The 13,244-nt window shown below is 52.8% G+C and overlaps 1 protein-coding gene across 1 annotated transcript in view; it reads right to left on the reverse strand.

Moving 5' to 3' along the window:
• The window catches only part of ADCY5 (adenylate cyclase 5), a 147,700-nt gene extending 134,796 nt beyond the window's left edge, over positions 1 to 12,904 (reverse strand). Inside the window, exon 1 of the mRNA XM_043594336.1 lies at positions 11,175 to 12,904. Within this exon, the coding sequence (XP_043450271.1) occupies positions 11,175 to 12,314 (1,140 nt within the window). The 5' untranslated portion in view covers positions 12,315 to 12,904. The remainder of the gene's footprint in view (positions 1 to 11,174) is intronic.
• Between the last annotated feature and the right edge of the window lie 340 nt (positions 12,905 to 13,244).

Consider the following 13,244-nt stretch of genomic DNA (forward strand, 5'->3'; position numbering starts at 1 on the left):
TGTCAAGGCCAAGGTACTGCCTGCCGGTAGTACTGACTGAGAGCCAGTCCGGGGCGGACGGGTCCCTCCCATGCAGCAGGGTGAATGAAATGTTTACAGGAAAAGGGACTTAGCCAGAGGAAGGCTGGGGACTTGGCTAAGCAAATAAGTACCTTTCCCATCCTTCAAAAGAAGATGTAAAAATAAAATCTTGAAAATCCTGGGGTGCCCGGGTGGCTCAGTCAGTTAAGCCACCTGGCTCTTGATCTCAGCTCAGGTCATGATCCCAGGATCATAAGTTCAAGCCCCGTGATGGGCTCTGTGCTGGGCGTGAAGCCTACTTTAAAATAAATAAATAAACAGGGGTGCATGGGTGGCTCAGTCAGTTAAGTGTCTGAGTCTTGATTTTGAGCCGGGTCGTGATCTCATGGTTCATGGGATTGAACCCCGAGTCAGGCTCTGCACTGACAGCACAGAGTCTGCTTGGGATTCTCTCTCCCTCTCTCTCTGCCCCTTCCTCTCTCTCTCTCAATAAATAAAGATTTAAAATAAAATAAAATCTTGAAAGTCCACTTAGCAAAAAGTGGCACTTAGGAAGGAGTTAACATTTTTCTTTAGTCTTCTTGACAGGAGGGACAGGGAGAGAAGCGAATGTGAAGCAGGACGTCCGGGGTACTTTGAAAGGTGTTGATGGTTGTGAGGAGCTGGGCTTTGAAGATACACGCTAGTAAGCGCTAACCTGCGCATCTACTAGATGCTCCTCTCCAGAAAGACCCTGGGTCTGACCTCCAGGGTGTATGTACCAAGAAGTGACCCTGATGTGTCCCCAGCGCCTCCTCCCTCCTCTCCACTGTTCCACTGACGCCACCAGGATAGTGGATACAAGGCAGCCTCACCCCCGAGCTGTGCTACTCACACATCCATAACCACTCAGGAGCTTTTCATTGGTAAACATCTGATCCCAGCCACCCCCTGAACACTTCAGGGCCGCCTTCCTTCACAGCATTGCAGGCTCAGGAAATGACAACTCACTGAATGCCCATCTGAGCCAGACACCATGAAGGAAGGACAAGCCATCACAAAGAAAACACCACGCATTCCAAAATCAAACCAAGACAACCGCGTGAGAACAGCTGTGCCTTCTCTAGCTCCTGCGCGCACCACCAAGTAGATGCAGGGCCGGGTCCAATTGAGAAAAGAGCACTGGATTTGGAGTCAGAGATCCAAATTTATATCGCAACTCCTAAGCTAACTAACTAGCTGTGTAACCTGAATGAGGTCACTTAACCTCTCTGAACCCCTACTTCCCCCTCTCCAACACAATCACAGGTCTGTAACTATGAGTGCATTACCTTGTTTTGGCCACCAAACATCAGATCCCGTCAGTCAGGAATCTATTATCCCCAGGTAACAGAAAGGAAACACTGGGAGAGGCAGAGCAGCTCAGCCAGGATCATATAACCAGGGTTTTCCCCTGGGCCTCTGGACCCCAAAGCTCACGTCTGCCCCATCCTAACCCATCACCTCCTTGGAACCCTCATGAGCAGCAAAGGAGATCACACATGGTAAAGTCCTTTGTTATCTATCAAATGCTGATCAAACGGAAAAGCAAGTCTTTTGGCCAGTGTTTGAGCCCACTGTCTAGGAAACAGAAAGCCATACGTTTTTAAGAAGTAAAAATTTTAAAAATAGTTATAGAGATAGATAGAAGTGTATATCATATATAAATTACATGTATATTTCTATAGCTATATTTTAAAAATTTTTTTATATTCCACGTCATTCCTCTACTCCAGCAACCACTCTACTTGTGACAAATGTTATCAGATAAGAGTGATGGACCCAGGCAGGACTAGGTTCTGAGCCTGCCATGCAGTCCTGCACCTGATGCATTTTTGCCCCAGTAAGCAGCCTCTCTCCCTCCCTGGTGTTCAAGTCAAACCTAGGTTAGATTCCCTGCTTCTCATCTCTCAATCTGGATTCCTCATGGGAAAAGATCCTGAGACAAAGATTTGAGTAGAAGTGGTTTTACATGAGAGGTAACCCCGAGAAACACTAGAAGGGGAATGGAGAAGACAGCTGAGGAAGGGAAATAAACCCAGAGAAAAGGAAAGCTATCAAGCCCATTCCCACCGTGGGCAACTAGAGCTGACTGTTTCCTGGGACAAGGAGCCAATGGAGAACACACGTTTCAGAGCTGGAATATTCATCCACCAGCACACAATAATCATTGGCTGAGGGCTGCTCTGGAGGTGGAAACCCCCAACACTTCTGACCTGCCCCACGGGCCAGCAGAGAGGCTCAGGGCCGGAGAAAGCCCTCAGGTCCTGACAGCTGGCAAGGGTGGAGAGGTACATGCCCAGGGAATATGGGCAGGCACTGAACCATCTGCTATGCTCACTAGCTGTGTGACATTGAGGACATTACTTACCTTCTCTTATTTCCTTTTCTAAGCCTTGAAATGGGGACAAGAATGTCTTTCTCACAGGGATGATATTATAATTCAATGAGGTCATGTATGTAGGGGATGAGCTCAGTGTCAGGCATGCAGTAAACACTCAGTACAAACTCATGATTTATAATCAATAATCTTTAAGGGCTTCCTCCTCTGGGAGAGTTGAAGTGGGGGAAGGAAACAAAGAAAATTTGGAGAAGGATGATCTGGAATGACCCACTGCTAACTCCCCTGTGGGCACCAATGCAATCAGTGCCTTAAGTGAAAGGTCTGGAAAGACATTCGATGGACCCCAGACCCTCCAAAGGTCATTATTTAGGAGTCCAACCTGATCCAATGTCTAATGACAGCAAAAGGCCCTAAAAGAAACTAAAACTAGATTAAAAGAGGCGTCTCCCTGGTGCCTTCCATCATTTCATTTCATAAAGGATTTCAGACCCAGATGGGGAATGAGACTTTAAAACAGGCAGCCAGCCAGTGCGGGCTGAGAAACCTTCTTGAGGGAGGAAAGGCCCCAAATAAATGCCCCTGTCTAGATTACTTTACCCAAGCCTATCCCAGAGGCCCATCCCTAAGAAATTTCTAGGCTGCTCCCAGCCCCCTGAAGCAGTGTAGCCTAAAGTGAGTTCCAACAAACACTAATGACCCTTGTTATGCTCCTTAACGAACAGATTCAGGGGTCAAACATGCTTGATAAAGGATTCACGCAATATCCTCCTCTTGGCAAATTTTAGTGCCCATTAACATGTTCAAAGCTTTAAAGTCCTACAGTAAAGAATTCTGTTTAAGCCAGTATTTCCAGAGCTCATCTGACACAGAAGCAAATGTGTGTAGGTGAAACATCCATTGGCTAATAGCAGCCCTGGGTGCTGGGACCCAGGCTGGGTTATCTTTGAACTTCCATGGCCTCGCACAGTGCCTGGTATACAGTAGGCACCTAATAAATGGTTGCTTTCCGAATGAATGGGGAGAAGGCTGAAAGAATGACTTAATAATGGCTTTTAGATCTGTGAAGTGATATAGTATCGGCAGTGCCAGGCGACAGCTCTCTGTTTCCAAGAAGGCACACGTTTTAAATTGCAGCAGGAGGGATTTTGGAAGCCCTGCTCAGAGTTTAGGATTGCAATCCACCAAAATAGGCTTCCAAGCCAAGCTGCATCGCTTCCTTCTGTGGAGGTGTTGGTCTAGCACTTCGGCACAGCAGAGTCTGTGTGCAGTCGTCCACCCACCCCACCACCCATTCATTCATTCGTTCATTCATTCATTCAAACCCTCACTGAGCACCTACTATGTTCTGGGCACTGAGGTCCCTGAGGTCTCTGAGGACCCCTTCCAAAAGCCAACTGGGACCGCAGTGAGCTGTGGGATCAAGCCTCGAGACTCCTAAGGGGAAGGGAGAGGGGACCACCCAAGTGTGAGGTCAGGAAGCCTCAAGCCCAGAAGCAACAGCTCATAACCCACTCAGAGCAAGGAGGAGGTGGGAGGATTTCACCCTGACACATGAGGCTGGCCTGAAGAATAAAGCCACTACTGTATCCCCATGTTTGTTTGTCTTTCCCCCTTTTCTGGTAACTACATCCCATTGTTCCCAGAGAGCATCCCTGCCCCCACCTCCAGGCCTGTCCTCATACTCAGAGCTCGGATCTCTTCTTGCTTCCCTGAAGCCCTATTCCTCCTCCTTCAAATCATCTCCTAGTTCCCTACCTCTTGCTATGTTGCCCCACCCCCTTGATCTCCTCGTTCTCCACATTCTGTACATCCACTCTGGACCAGGAGTGTCCTCAGTGTTTTTCGTATCCACTAGCAGACAAAGGAATGAATAAACCAGGACTCAAATCAAGGTCCATCTTTCTGCTGACCACCCCCCCCCCCCCCCCCCCACACACCAGCCTGCTTTGCCTCAAACTGGAGGCAGGGGATGGGGAAGTTTGGGAAGAGAATATGAGTCTGGGTTTGGGGCATTCCTCCCACCCTGTTTCACCATTACTCATCACCTTCCAGATCTGCATCCTCACACCAGCACATACTCCCAGCCCCTCCTGAATGTCTCCCAATGGCTCATCAGGTCTGTAACAGTTTCGCTTGTTGCAAACAGAGCCTGAGACGGACAGGACGACAGAACACCCTAACAGACTTTAGGAGATAGTCACGCTGATGCAAGGCACGAAACCACAACATCCTTGGGTTGAGGGTGACCTGGGCAGATTTCTTGGCCAATGTTCCCAAGCCTGGGAGTTGGTCAAGATCACCTGAAGAACTTTGAAACCTAGATCCAAGCTGTTTAAAAAACAGATCCATTCTTGGACCCCACCCCGGACCTCTGAAAGCAGAATCATTTCCTCAGTAACAAGCTTAGCTGAGGCCATCCAGTCTCTACGTGAAAACCTCCACTTACACAGCTGCCTACCCCAGGAGACATGTGGTTTGATGGCTGCAATCCCAAAAGCTAGAAAGGTATCTCCTACCTGGAGCTGAAATGTGTCTATTGTTTCCACCCATTTGTCACAGCCTTGCCCTTGAGAGCAACTAAAAAGAAATTCAGTCTCTCTTATAATGTCTGGCCACAGGGGTCCCAGCAACAATGTCTTGCCCAGCTGCTTTCTTACCCTGCTACAGCCTGCTGTCCTCCCAGCTAAATATCCCCTAGCCTTTCAAATGTTCTCTCAGAAGTCAAGGTTTCCAGTCCCCTTACCAAGCTGGTCACACTCCTCTGAATTCTGGAATCAACCACAGTATTTCAGAAGGGACCTGAATCTTCCTATGAACTGGGTATGCCCATCAACATACCCAAACAGCCTACTGGTGTTTTCCAACAGCCAGCCTCAAAATGCGGGTACACCTGGGGTGCACAGTCCATTAACTAGAAATCCTGATTTCGCTTGCAACATTGTATGTAAAGAGAGATCTTCCCTGTCCTCCATCTGGACATTGCCTTGAGAAAAGCTGGGGGGGGGGGGGGGGGGGGGGGGGGGGGGGGGGCGGGGAGAAGGAAGGCTTTCCAATTATCTCCATGAAGTTTTGAGTCTGGGTGAAAAAATCATGCTGAGCCTGCCCTCTGTTAGCTAGCCATCCCCACCTGATAAGCACAGACGGAAGAAGGATATGCTAAAACATAACTTATGTAACAGCACCAAAGGATTTATGGGTACAATCATGTCAGAGTTCCTGGAGCCAACTATTTCCAATCCCAACACAGGCTGCCCTCCTGGGAAGTAACAAGCCAGGAGCTGGACTCCCCCCACACACAAGACAGGTACAGTTAACTGAGGCACCAGGCAGGCATCATGGACAGGAAGTCTCCCACAAAGAGGCTGGTACAGTCACAGGAGTCTCCCACCTGGCCTTACCCAACACTCACATTCTGTCTCTGGCTGGGACCAAAGTGGGAGCCGCAGCCACACCACTTAGGAGAAAAAAGACCTGGCCCGGCATGGGCCACGGCCCTGCTTCTGCTACCGGCTGCACCTTCTCACAGAGTGACTTGTGGCCAGGGCCCATCAGCATAGGAAAGCCTTTTACACGGATTTTTAAAACTCTTCCATGAGGTTGAGCAGGTTCCTGTGATGGGGGTTAATACGTCATCTGTGTCCTCTTTATAGACAAACATGAGCATGCTGTTCCATGTTCCACAGCACACAGACCTCCTTCTCTTGCTCTAGATCAAAACTTAGATAGAATTATTAACACTGAACATTCCCACAAATACAGAAGCTGGTCGTTTTGCTCCTCGACTGGGTCTGTGCCCTTCCTGAAGTCCTCTCCGTAGGAATCGAGGCATCCCTGGGATCTGGAAGATGACCCCCTGCCCAGAAGCCCTGCTTGACCCCACCCCCAGAGGCTTCTGCCCCCACCCCCGAAACAGCCCTGCCCTGTTGCACAGAGGAGGCAACATAATTGAAAATAATTAGCAAATATAGTTGGCAAAAAAACATTAGACTTTAGGAAGACAAGCAGACCCTACTCGGCTCCAAACTCAGAGCCAACCCCCCACCCTGGGGTTCACTAAGGCCAGATTTCTCCTGTCCAGAAATGTGGGTGACAGGGGGGAATTGGTGGCAACTCCCAGCCACTGCGGTGGAAGTGTGTCCTCCTCCACAGAATCCCAGCGAGCAGGCAGGGAGTGGCTATAGGCAGCGCACATGGGCCAGCTATAGTGACCCACAACACAGGCCTCTGGGCCAAGCTCCAGAGCAAGGAGGTGGCTTTGCAATGGGGCTCACTGGGCAGCTGAGTGAGTGGGCAGTAGGAATAGTTCTTGAAAGGGAAGGATCGGATTCCTGTATTTCAGGGGAGCTGACCACTCAAGTCGAGCCCTCAGCCTCATTATGGAAAGTGGGGGGGTGTGCATCCAGGGTACCTCCCTGAGGAGCCAGACGTCAAGGTCAGAAGGGTGATTAAGGCCCAGAATCAGAAAGGCAAACGGCCACGGAAGCCAGCCACCAGCCAAGAATAAACAGGACAGAGCTGCAATGATCTCCTTTCAAAGTCAACACAAAGGCTTCCTTAGGTCCACCTCCTCCATTGCCCTGGTCAGCCCAAGCCACAGACACACACACACACACACACACACACACACACACACACACGTGTGTGTGTGTGTGTGTGTGTGTGTGCGCGTGAGCAGACATGCATGCACATGCACAGCAGTCAGTTCGTGGTCTGTATCCCCATCCCCCTCCTTCCCCAGCCTCCTAGCTACAGACGCTCGCACGTGCACAGTCACAGAACATCACCCACACAGCGCCTGTGCCTTTCTGATCTCTGAAGCAACTGGTGACAGTTACAGGTTCAAACAGTCACAAAGGAAGAAATGCAAGAGATCACTGAGTTTCTCCAAAAGGTTTAGGGGGAAGAGAGGAAGGAGCTGAAACTCCGCTGGGGAGGAGGGTGGGTCATCCCACACCGTGACGGCAACTTCTAACAGCTCTCCCAAGCTCACAGGGACCCACATGGGGTCAGAATCTTCTCCTCTGAAACCATGGCAGGCAGGCTTAATGTGGTTGCAGAATAATAATACCCCACATTTGAAGAGGACTCTCTACTTTTCAAAGAGCTCTTCCATCCATTATCACCTCCCGGAGTAACACTGGACAGTGGAGATGCTCATCCCCTCAGTCAGATAACCCCACAGGGCCCAAAGATATTTTCTCCAAAATAATCTTTAATAGTTTAGCATATGTAATGGTTGTGTGAGCGTGCTTGTTTGTGTGTGTGTGCGTGCAGAGGCTTTATGTAGCAGAGTGGGATACAATCAAACAAAAATGGGGTTGCCATGGCAACAGGCTCCGGCATCATTGCAGCCTATTAACACAAGTGAGGAATGTGTTTGGCAGATGCGAGTGTTATTTATGGTATGGGTGTAGCAGAGGGACTTCTAACAGGCCAAGAAGGAGAAAAAACAACCCTGTGACGCTCCTACTGTACCCCACAAAGGAGACAACGGTGAAACAAGAGCACAGGAGAAGCTGCAAACAGGCAATAAGAGATGGGGAAGCAGAACAAGGAGGCAGGCAGAGGAGAGGAGAAAGGTGGGCAGAGAGCAACAGGGGACTGGCAGGGGCAGAAGGAGAAAGGAAGAGGAAGGGCAGAAGGAGAAGGGAGAGGAAGAAGAGGGGGAGAGGGACGGATACTGGGGGAAGAGCTAGAGCAAAAGATGTAGGAAGGGAAGAAACATCATCCCCCAAAGGGGGATGACCTCTTGGTTATCTCTTGAATAAAAACCATCAGGAGGCACCAGTTCAGAAACCAAATATTTCTCCTCATAACTGGAGCAAAGGGCAAAACCCCAAACACAAGAGGGGCTGGGGAAGAATAAAATACCCAGGTCGGATGATGATGTTGAGGAGTTGAGCTGTGGGAGTGAGGGGGCCAGCCTTGCAGGAGGAGAAGCAAAGAAATGCCAACACAGTTTACCCAGGGCCTATTATGTGTCCAAGGTACCACGGAGGGGGGGATTTCCAAAGCCCCAACATTAGAAACCATGCACTGCTGTTCCATTTCCCTGGACATGTGTCTTTATCAAAGAAAAGAACAAGGCATCTAATGCAAGCCATCCTCAAACACCTGCTGCTCTGGGGTAATCTGAGGCAGAGGTTAATGCTGCACTGTCCCACTAATATTTCCCAACCATCCCTCAGGGTTTGGTCAAGAAATAAAAATTCTATATCAGACATAATCAGAAAGGTAAATCATATACAAAAAAAAATACAGTTTTCTCTGAAACCAAAAGTCCCTTGTCCTGGACCATTCCTAACAAGCTTTGCTGTCCTCAACAGAGAAAAGTGTAAGAAGTTAAGTGTAAATCCACCCAGAAGCTTACAGCCAAGTCTAAAGACCACAATGGGGAAAAGCAGCATGGGATGGGAGGTGGTAATGGTAGGGAGAGAAGGGAGAGAGGTTTGCCTGAGAAAGAAGTCAGACAGTCACTCTGCTGTTGCCACAGCATTTTCATGCGAAGATGGGGTTGGAACTCCCGAGGCCCAGCACTCCTTTCCTGGGATCCGACTCCAGTCTCATGAACCCATGCATCCAGGATTGCCTAGGGCTGGTTCAGAAAAATAGCCCGAATGATCCTGGAAATCTCTGCTTCTCCATGTGGATGACATGCCCTTCCCTCTGTAGAAAAACTACACCCATCCAAGCAACCTGCATCCCATCCAAGCCAGGACCAACGCCCAAAGATACAACATCCATGATAGCTTGGGTCCTCAAGTCAGAAGGAGTTGGAGGTTTTATAAGCACTAACAATAGTAGTTAACATATACATACATACATATATATATATATATATTTTTTTTTTTTCAGGTATATCTCCAGCTCCCAAATCCCCAGCCTCAGACAACTGGCAGGGTTATCATTTCTCCTCCTTGAGACTGGGCAAGGAGGTATATATATATATATATATATATATATATATATATATATACACACACACATATACCTATATATGTATATGTATATATACATGTATATGTATATGTATGCATATATATATCACTACCTCTCAGTAGGTTCCTCTCTCAAGTTCAAAGCTGATCTCTGAAGATTTTTTTCCTTCTGATCCCAGATCATAAAAACTTCAACTAAGCTTCAACTACCCCTCCTACTCCACTCACTGGAACACCACCAAGTTGGCAAGCAGTTATTAAATCCCTACTAAGTATCCCGAAATGTCCTAGACAAGGGAGAGAGGGTAGAAAAAAAAAAAAAAACATACACAGGATTCCTGCATCCAAGGAGCTTATGTTGGATGGGAAGCAAAACCAATGGGCACTGGAAAGTAAGGAAGTGCTCCACTCTGTGGTTCTGACTCTGTCGTTAACCATGCAGTAGGGGGAGAGGCCAGGGTGCCTGGAATGGAAAGAGGAGCCCCTGAGCAGGAGTTGAGGGGTGAGGCTTGGCACAGAGGTTGCAACTGGAAGGGGCATACACATTTCTTTCATTTTCGAGAAAATATCTTGGGGCTCAAAGAGGTTGCAGATCCCCTTCCTTTCAGTCCCAGAGTACTTTGGAGGTAGAGCTAGAGCCCAGCTCCCTGAAGCCCATACTGTGCTATTCCCTGTGGGAGAGTACCACACCCAGGAAGCTGGGGGCACAGGAAAACCCGTCAAGGAAGACGCAGTACTCAACATGATCAAAGTCTGAGAAAAGGCATGAGAAGTGGGGAGAAGAAGGAAGGCAGTGCCAACGGAGTATGGTTAGAGGTTCTCTCAGAGGACACCGACACCCAGAGAGAGGTATGGGGTGCAGAGCAGGGTCTACGGTCGAGAGACTAGCCTGCATCAAGGGCCCCCTGACTCTCACAGCCAAGCTGCACTAAAACAACTAGGCTCAGCAGGGGTCAATGGATGAAGCCCTTGGAGCTCCAGACAAGGCATCTGCTACTGGGAGGCGTTCATGTCAGAGGGGCCAGTCGCACCACCGGTCAGGAGAGCAAGCACACCTCTCTCCCAGAAGCCTTCAGTGGAGTCACCAGTTAACCAGGCAGAGATTTTACTTCCTCCAGAGCCCACCATTCTGAGCTCATGGAACCAGTCTCAGCAGGATAAAAAGCACCGCCCCGCCACAAGCAATAACAAGGAACACCCAAGGGAAGGGGTCATGCCACCTAGCACTAGCTTTCCGCTCAGGCCAGAACACCGCCACACACAGAGGTTCCTTCCTACCTTTGCTAAAGGCAGCTTTTTTGGCTTTAGGGCACTTTTGTAAACAACGCAAACTTGTCAGTCCTCCCACAAGTTCAGGTATATCTCCAGCTCCCAAATCCCCAGCCTCAGACAACTGGCAGGGTTATCATTTCTCCTCCTTAAGACTGGGCAAGGGGCTCCCCTCCCCAACCCTCTATCCAGGAATCCTTAACAAACCAGGATGGAGAGGCTGCTGCAGGGTCCAAGCCACCTTTATGAGGAGCCTTTTCTACACAGGGACAAGGAAAGGAATGGGGACCTTTCCATAGAATTTTCTCCTCCAACTCTCCTTCCTCACTTGCACCCTCACAATGATGGCTACATGTCTTCTAGGGGCCAGGAACATTACAAATAATACAAGGACATCTTTTTTGTAAATGAACACGCTGGGGCTCAGAAAGGGTTAAAAGGCTCTGAAGACACCCCACAGCTGGCACAGCCATGTCTCTCTGGCTCTTTTCACCACTTTAAAGGTGATGAGTTACTTCTCTTTGGCGTCAGGCCAAGGCCTGCCCACCCCACGATCTAGTCCCTGCGACCAGGTGGGCTCCTACCTGCTTGAGCAGGAACTGGTCCTGGGCGTTGGTGCGCAGGGCGATGGCCAGGTGGAGGGCAGACAGCAGCACCCCACTGAGTACCGCGGCCCGCATGCGCACAGGCAGCAACGTGTAGATGGTGTAGATGAAGAACACGGTCCACCAGATGCCCTCCGAGGCGCTGCGCGGCTGGGGCAGCAGCAGGCCCACCACCTGGACAGCCAGCACCACGGCGATGAGCGCGTAGCAGGCCAGGCCCATGTGGTCCTGGTGGAAGGCGGCGCGGTTACAGAGCACAGCCATGACGAGGATGACACCCACCGCGGCCGCCAGCACTGCCAGGTAGGGCAGCTGGAGCGGGGGCCGCGCCGCGTGGAAGGCCAACATGACGAGGCACACGAGCACCAGCACGGCCATAAGCATAGTGAGGCTGCTCTGGTTCAGACGGAAGAAGTAGCGCTGGTACAGCCGCTCCAGTTTGTCCGACGGGAACTTCTTGGAGCGGAATATCTGCAGCAGCGCCAGGCAGCAGGCGCCCAGCGACAGCACTGAGCCGGGCCCCGCGCCTGAGCCGGCCGAGCTGCTGCCATCCCCTGACCCTTCGTCGCCCTCGACGGCACCGGCACCGGCCTCCAGCTCGTCCGCCGCGCGGCCCTTGCCGCGCCGCTCCTCCAGGCCCAGCTCCACCGAGCGAGGGCGCACCTCGGTCCCGCCCGCTGCGGCCGCAGCCGCGGCCGAGCCGCCACCGCCGCCCCCAGGGGGCGCCCGGGTGCTGCCCCCGCCGGCCGCGCCCCGCCGCTGCCGGCGGCTGCCGCGACCGCAGTCGTCGCCGCCGCGCTCCTGCCAAGCAGATTTGGAGCGGAAGCTGAAGCCGAAGCCCCCGGCCAGAGGGTCGTCACCACTCAGCGGAGGATCGTCGTCGTCGTCGTTGCGCCAACGATTAGCCAGGCGCTGCTGCTGCTGCTGCTGCGGGGTCACCGCCCCCCCGGGTTTCTTGGTGCAGCTGCGGGTCGAACCCCCGGGGGCGTGGGGGTAGCCATTGGCGCGGGAATCGGCCTCCCCCCACGCCGAGCGATGTTCCGGGCCTCCCCGGGACGCCGGCGCCGCCGCTGTCTGCGCCGCGTAGCCCGGGGGGCTTACGCTTTTGGAGCCGGACATCCCCCCCTCGGCTTCGTCGTCTTCTTCCTCCTCCCCCGGGGGCCGGGCCGGGGGTCTCCAAGGGGACGGCGGACGGCCGAGCAGGGGGACCAGGCTGGGGTCACACGTCGAGGGCGGCCCGGGGCCCTGCGCAGCAGCGGGGCATCTTGGCACCCCCGTCCTGAGCGGAGAAGCAGGGCAGCAGGAGGACAAGCGGGGAGGCAGGCACAGCCCCGAGGTGAGAAGTGGCTGAGAATCCGCGTCTGGAGTCCCAGGTCCGAGGTGGAGTTGGCTCCGAGCTGGGGCAGCTGGGTCTGCTTGAGTGGCTGCGCCGCGCGCAGAGGGACGTCCGGACTCCTGGTTCGCGTCGAGCTCGACGAGGACCGGAGTTGCGGACGAGGCGGGACGGAGAGGTGTCCTTGCGGGCGGCGCCTCTCCGGGGCTGGCAATGCCGGGGCGCGGCGTTCGCAGATTCTGCCTAAGCGGGGCCCAGCGGCACACGCGGCGAGGCGGCGGCTAGGGCGGCGAGGCTGGGGTCCCGGCGTGGAGACCGAGCGGGCACCCTTTCCTCGCGGCGGACTAGGAGCGACTGGGAGGTGTGGGCGCCAGGCAGCATTATTTTCTTACGAGGGGTGGGGAGGTGGGATGGGGGGTGGAGAGGACGGGGGAGGGGGCGGCGGGCGGAGCAACAGCGCCGGGGCCCTGGGGGGTGGGTCCTAGAGCCCAGGGGGGCCGTCGCCCGCATCCCCCACCTCCCGCGGAGAGAGTGGGAGCGAGGCCCCCGCGAAAGCCGAGCCGAGCTTTCAGCGCGTCCGCGCAGGGGGCGGAGGCGAGGACCGGCTCCTGCGGCGCGGCCCTTCCCCTCTCGCCTCCCCCTTCCCCCCAAACGGAGCGGGGCTGGCCAGGACCAGCTGGCCCAGGAGGGCTGCCTCGCCGACTCCGCAAGCCCTA

This window comes from Prionailurus bengalensis, chromosome C2, assembly GCF_016509475.1.
Source record: "Prionailurus bengalensis isolate Pbe53 chromosome C2, Fcat_Pben_1.1_paternal_pri, whole genome shotgun sequence".
NCBI lineage: Eukaryota > Metazoa > Chordata > Mammalia > Carnivora > Felidae > Prionailurus > Prionailurus bengalensis.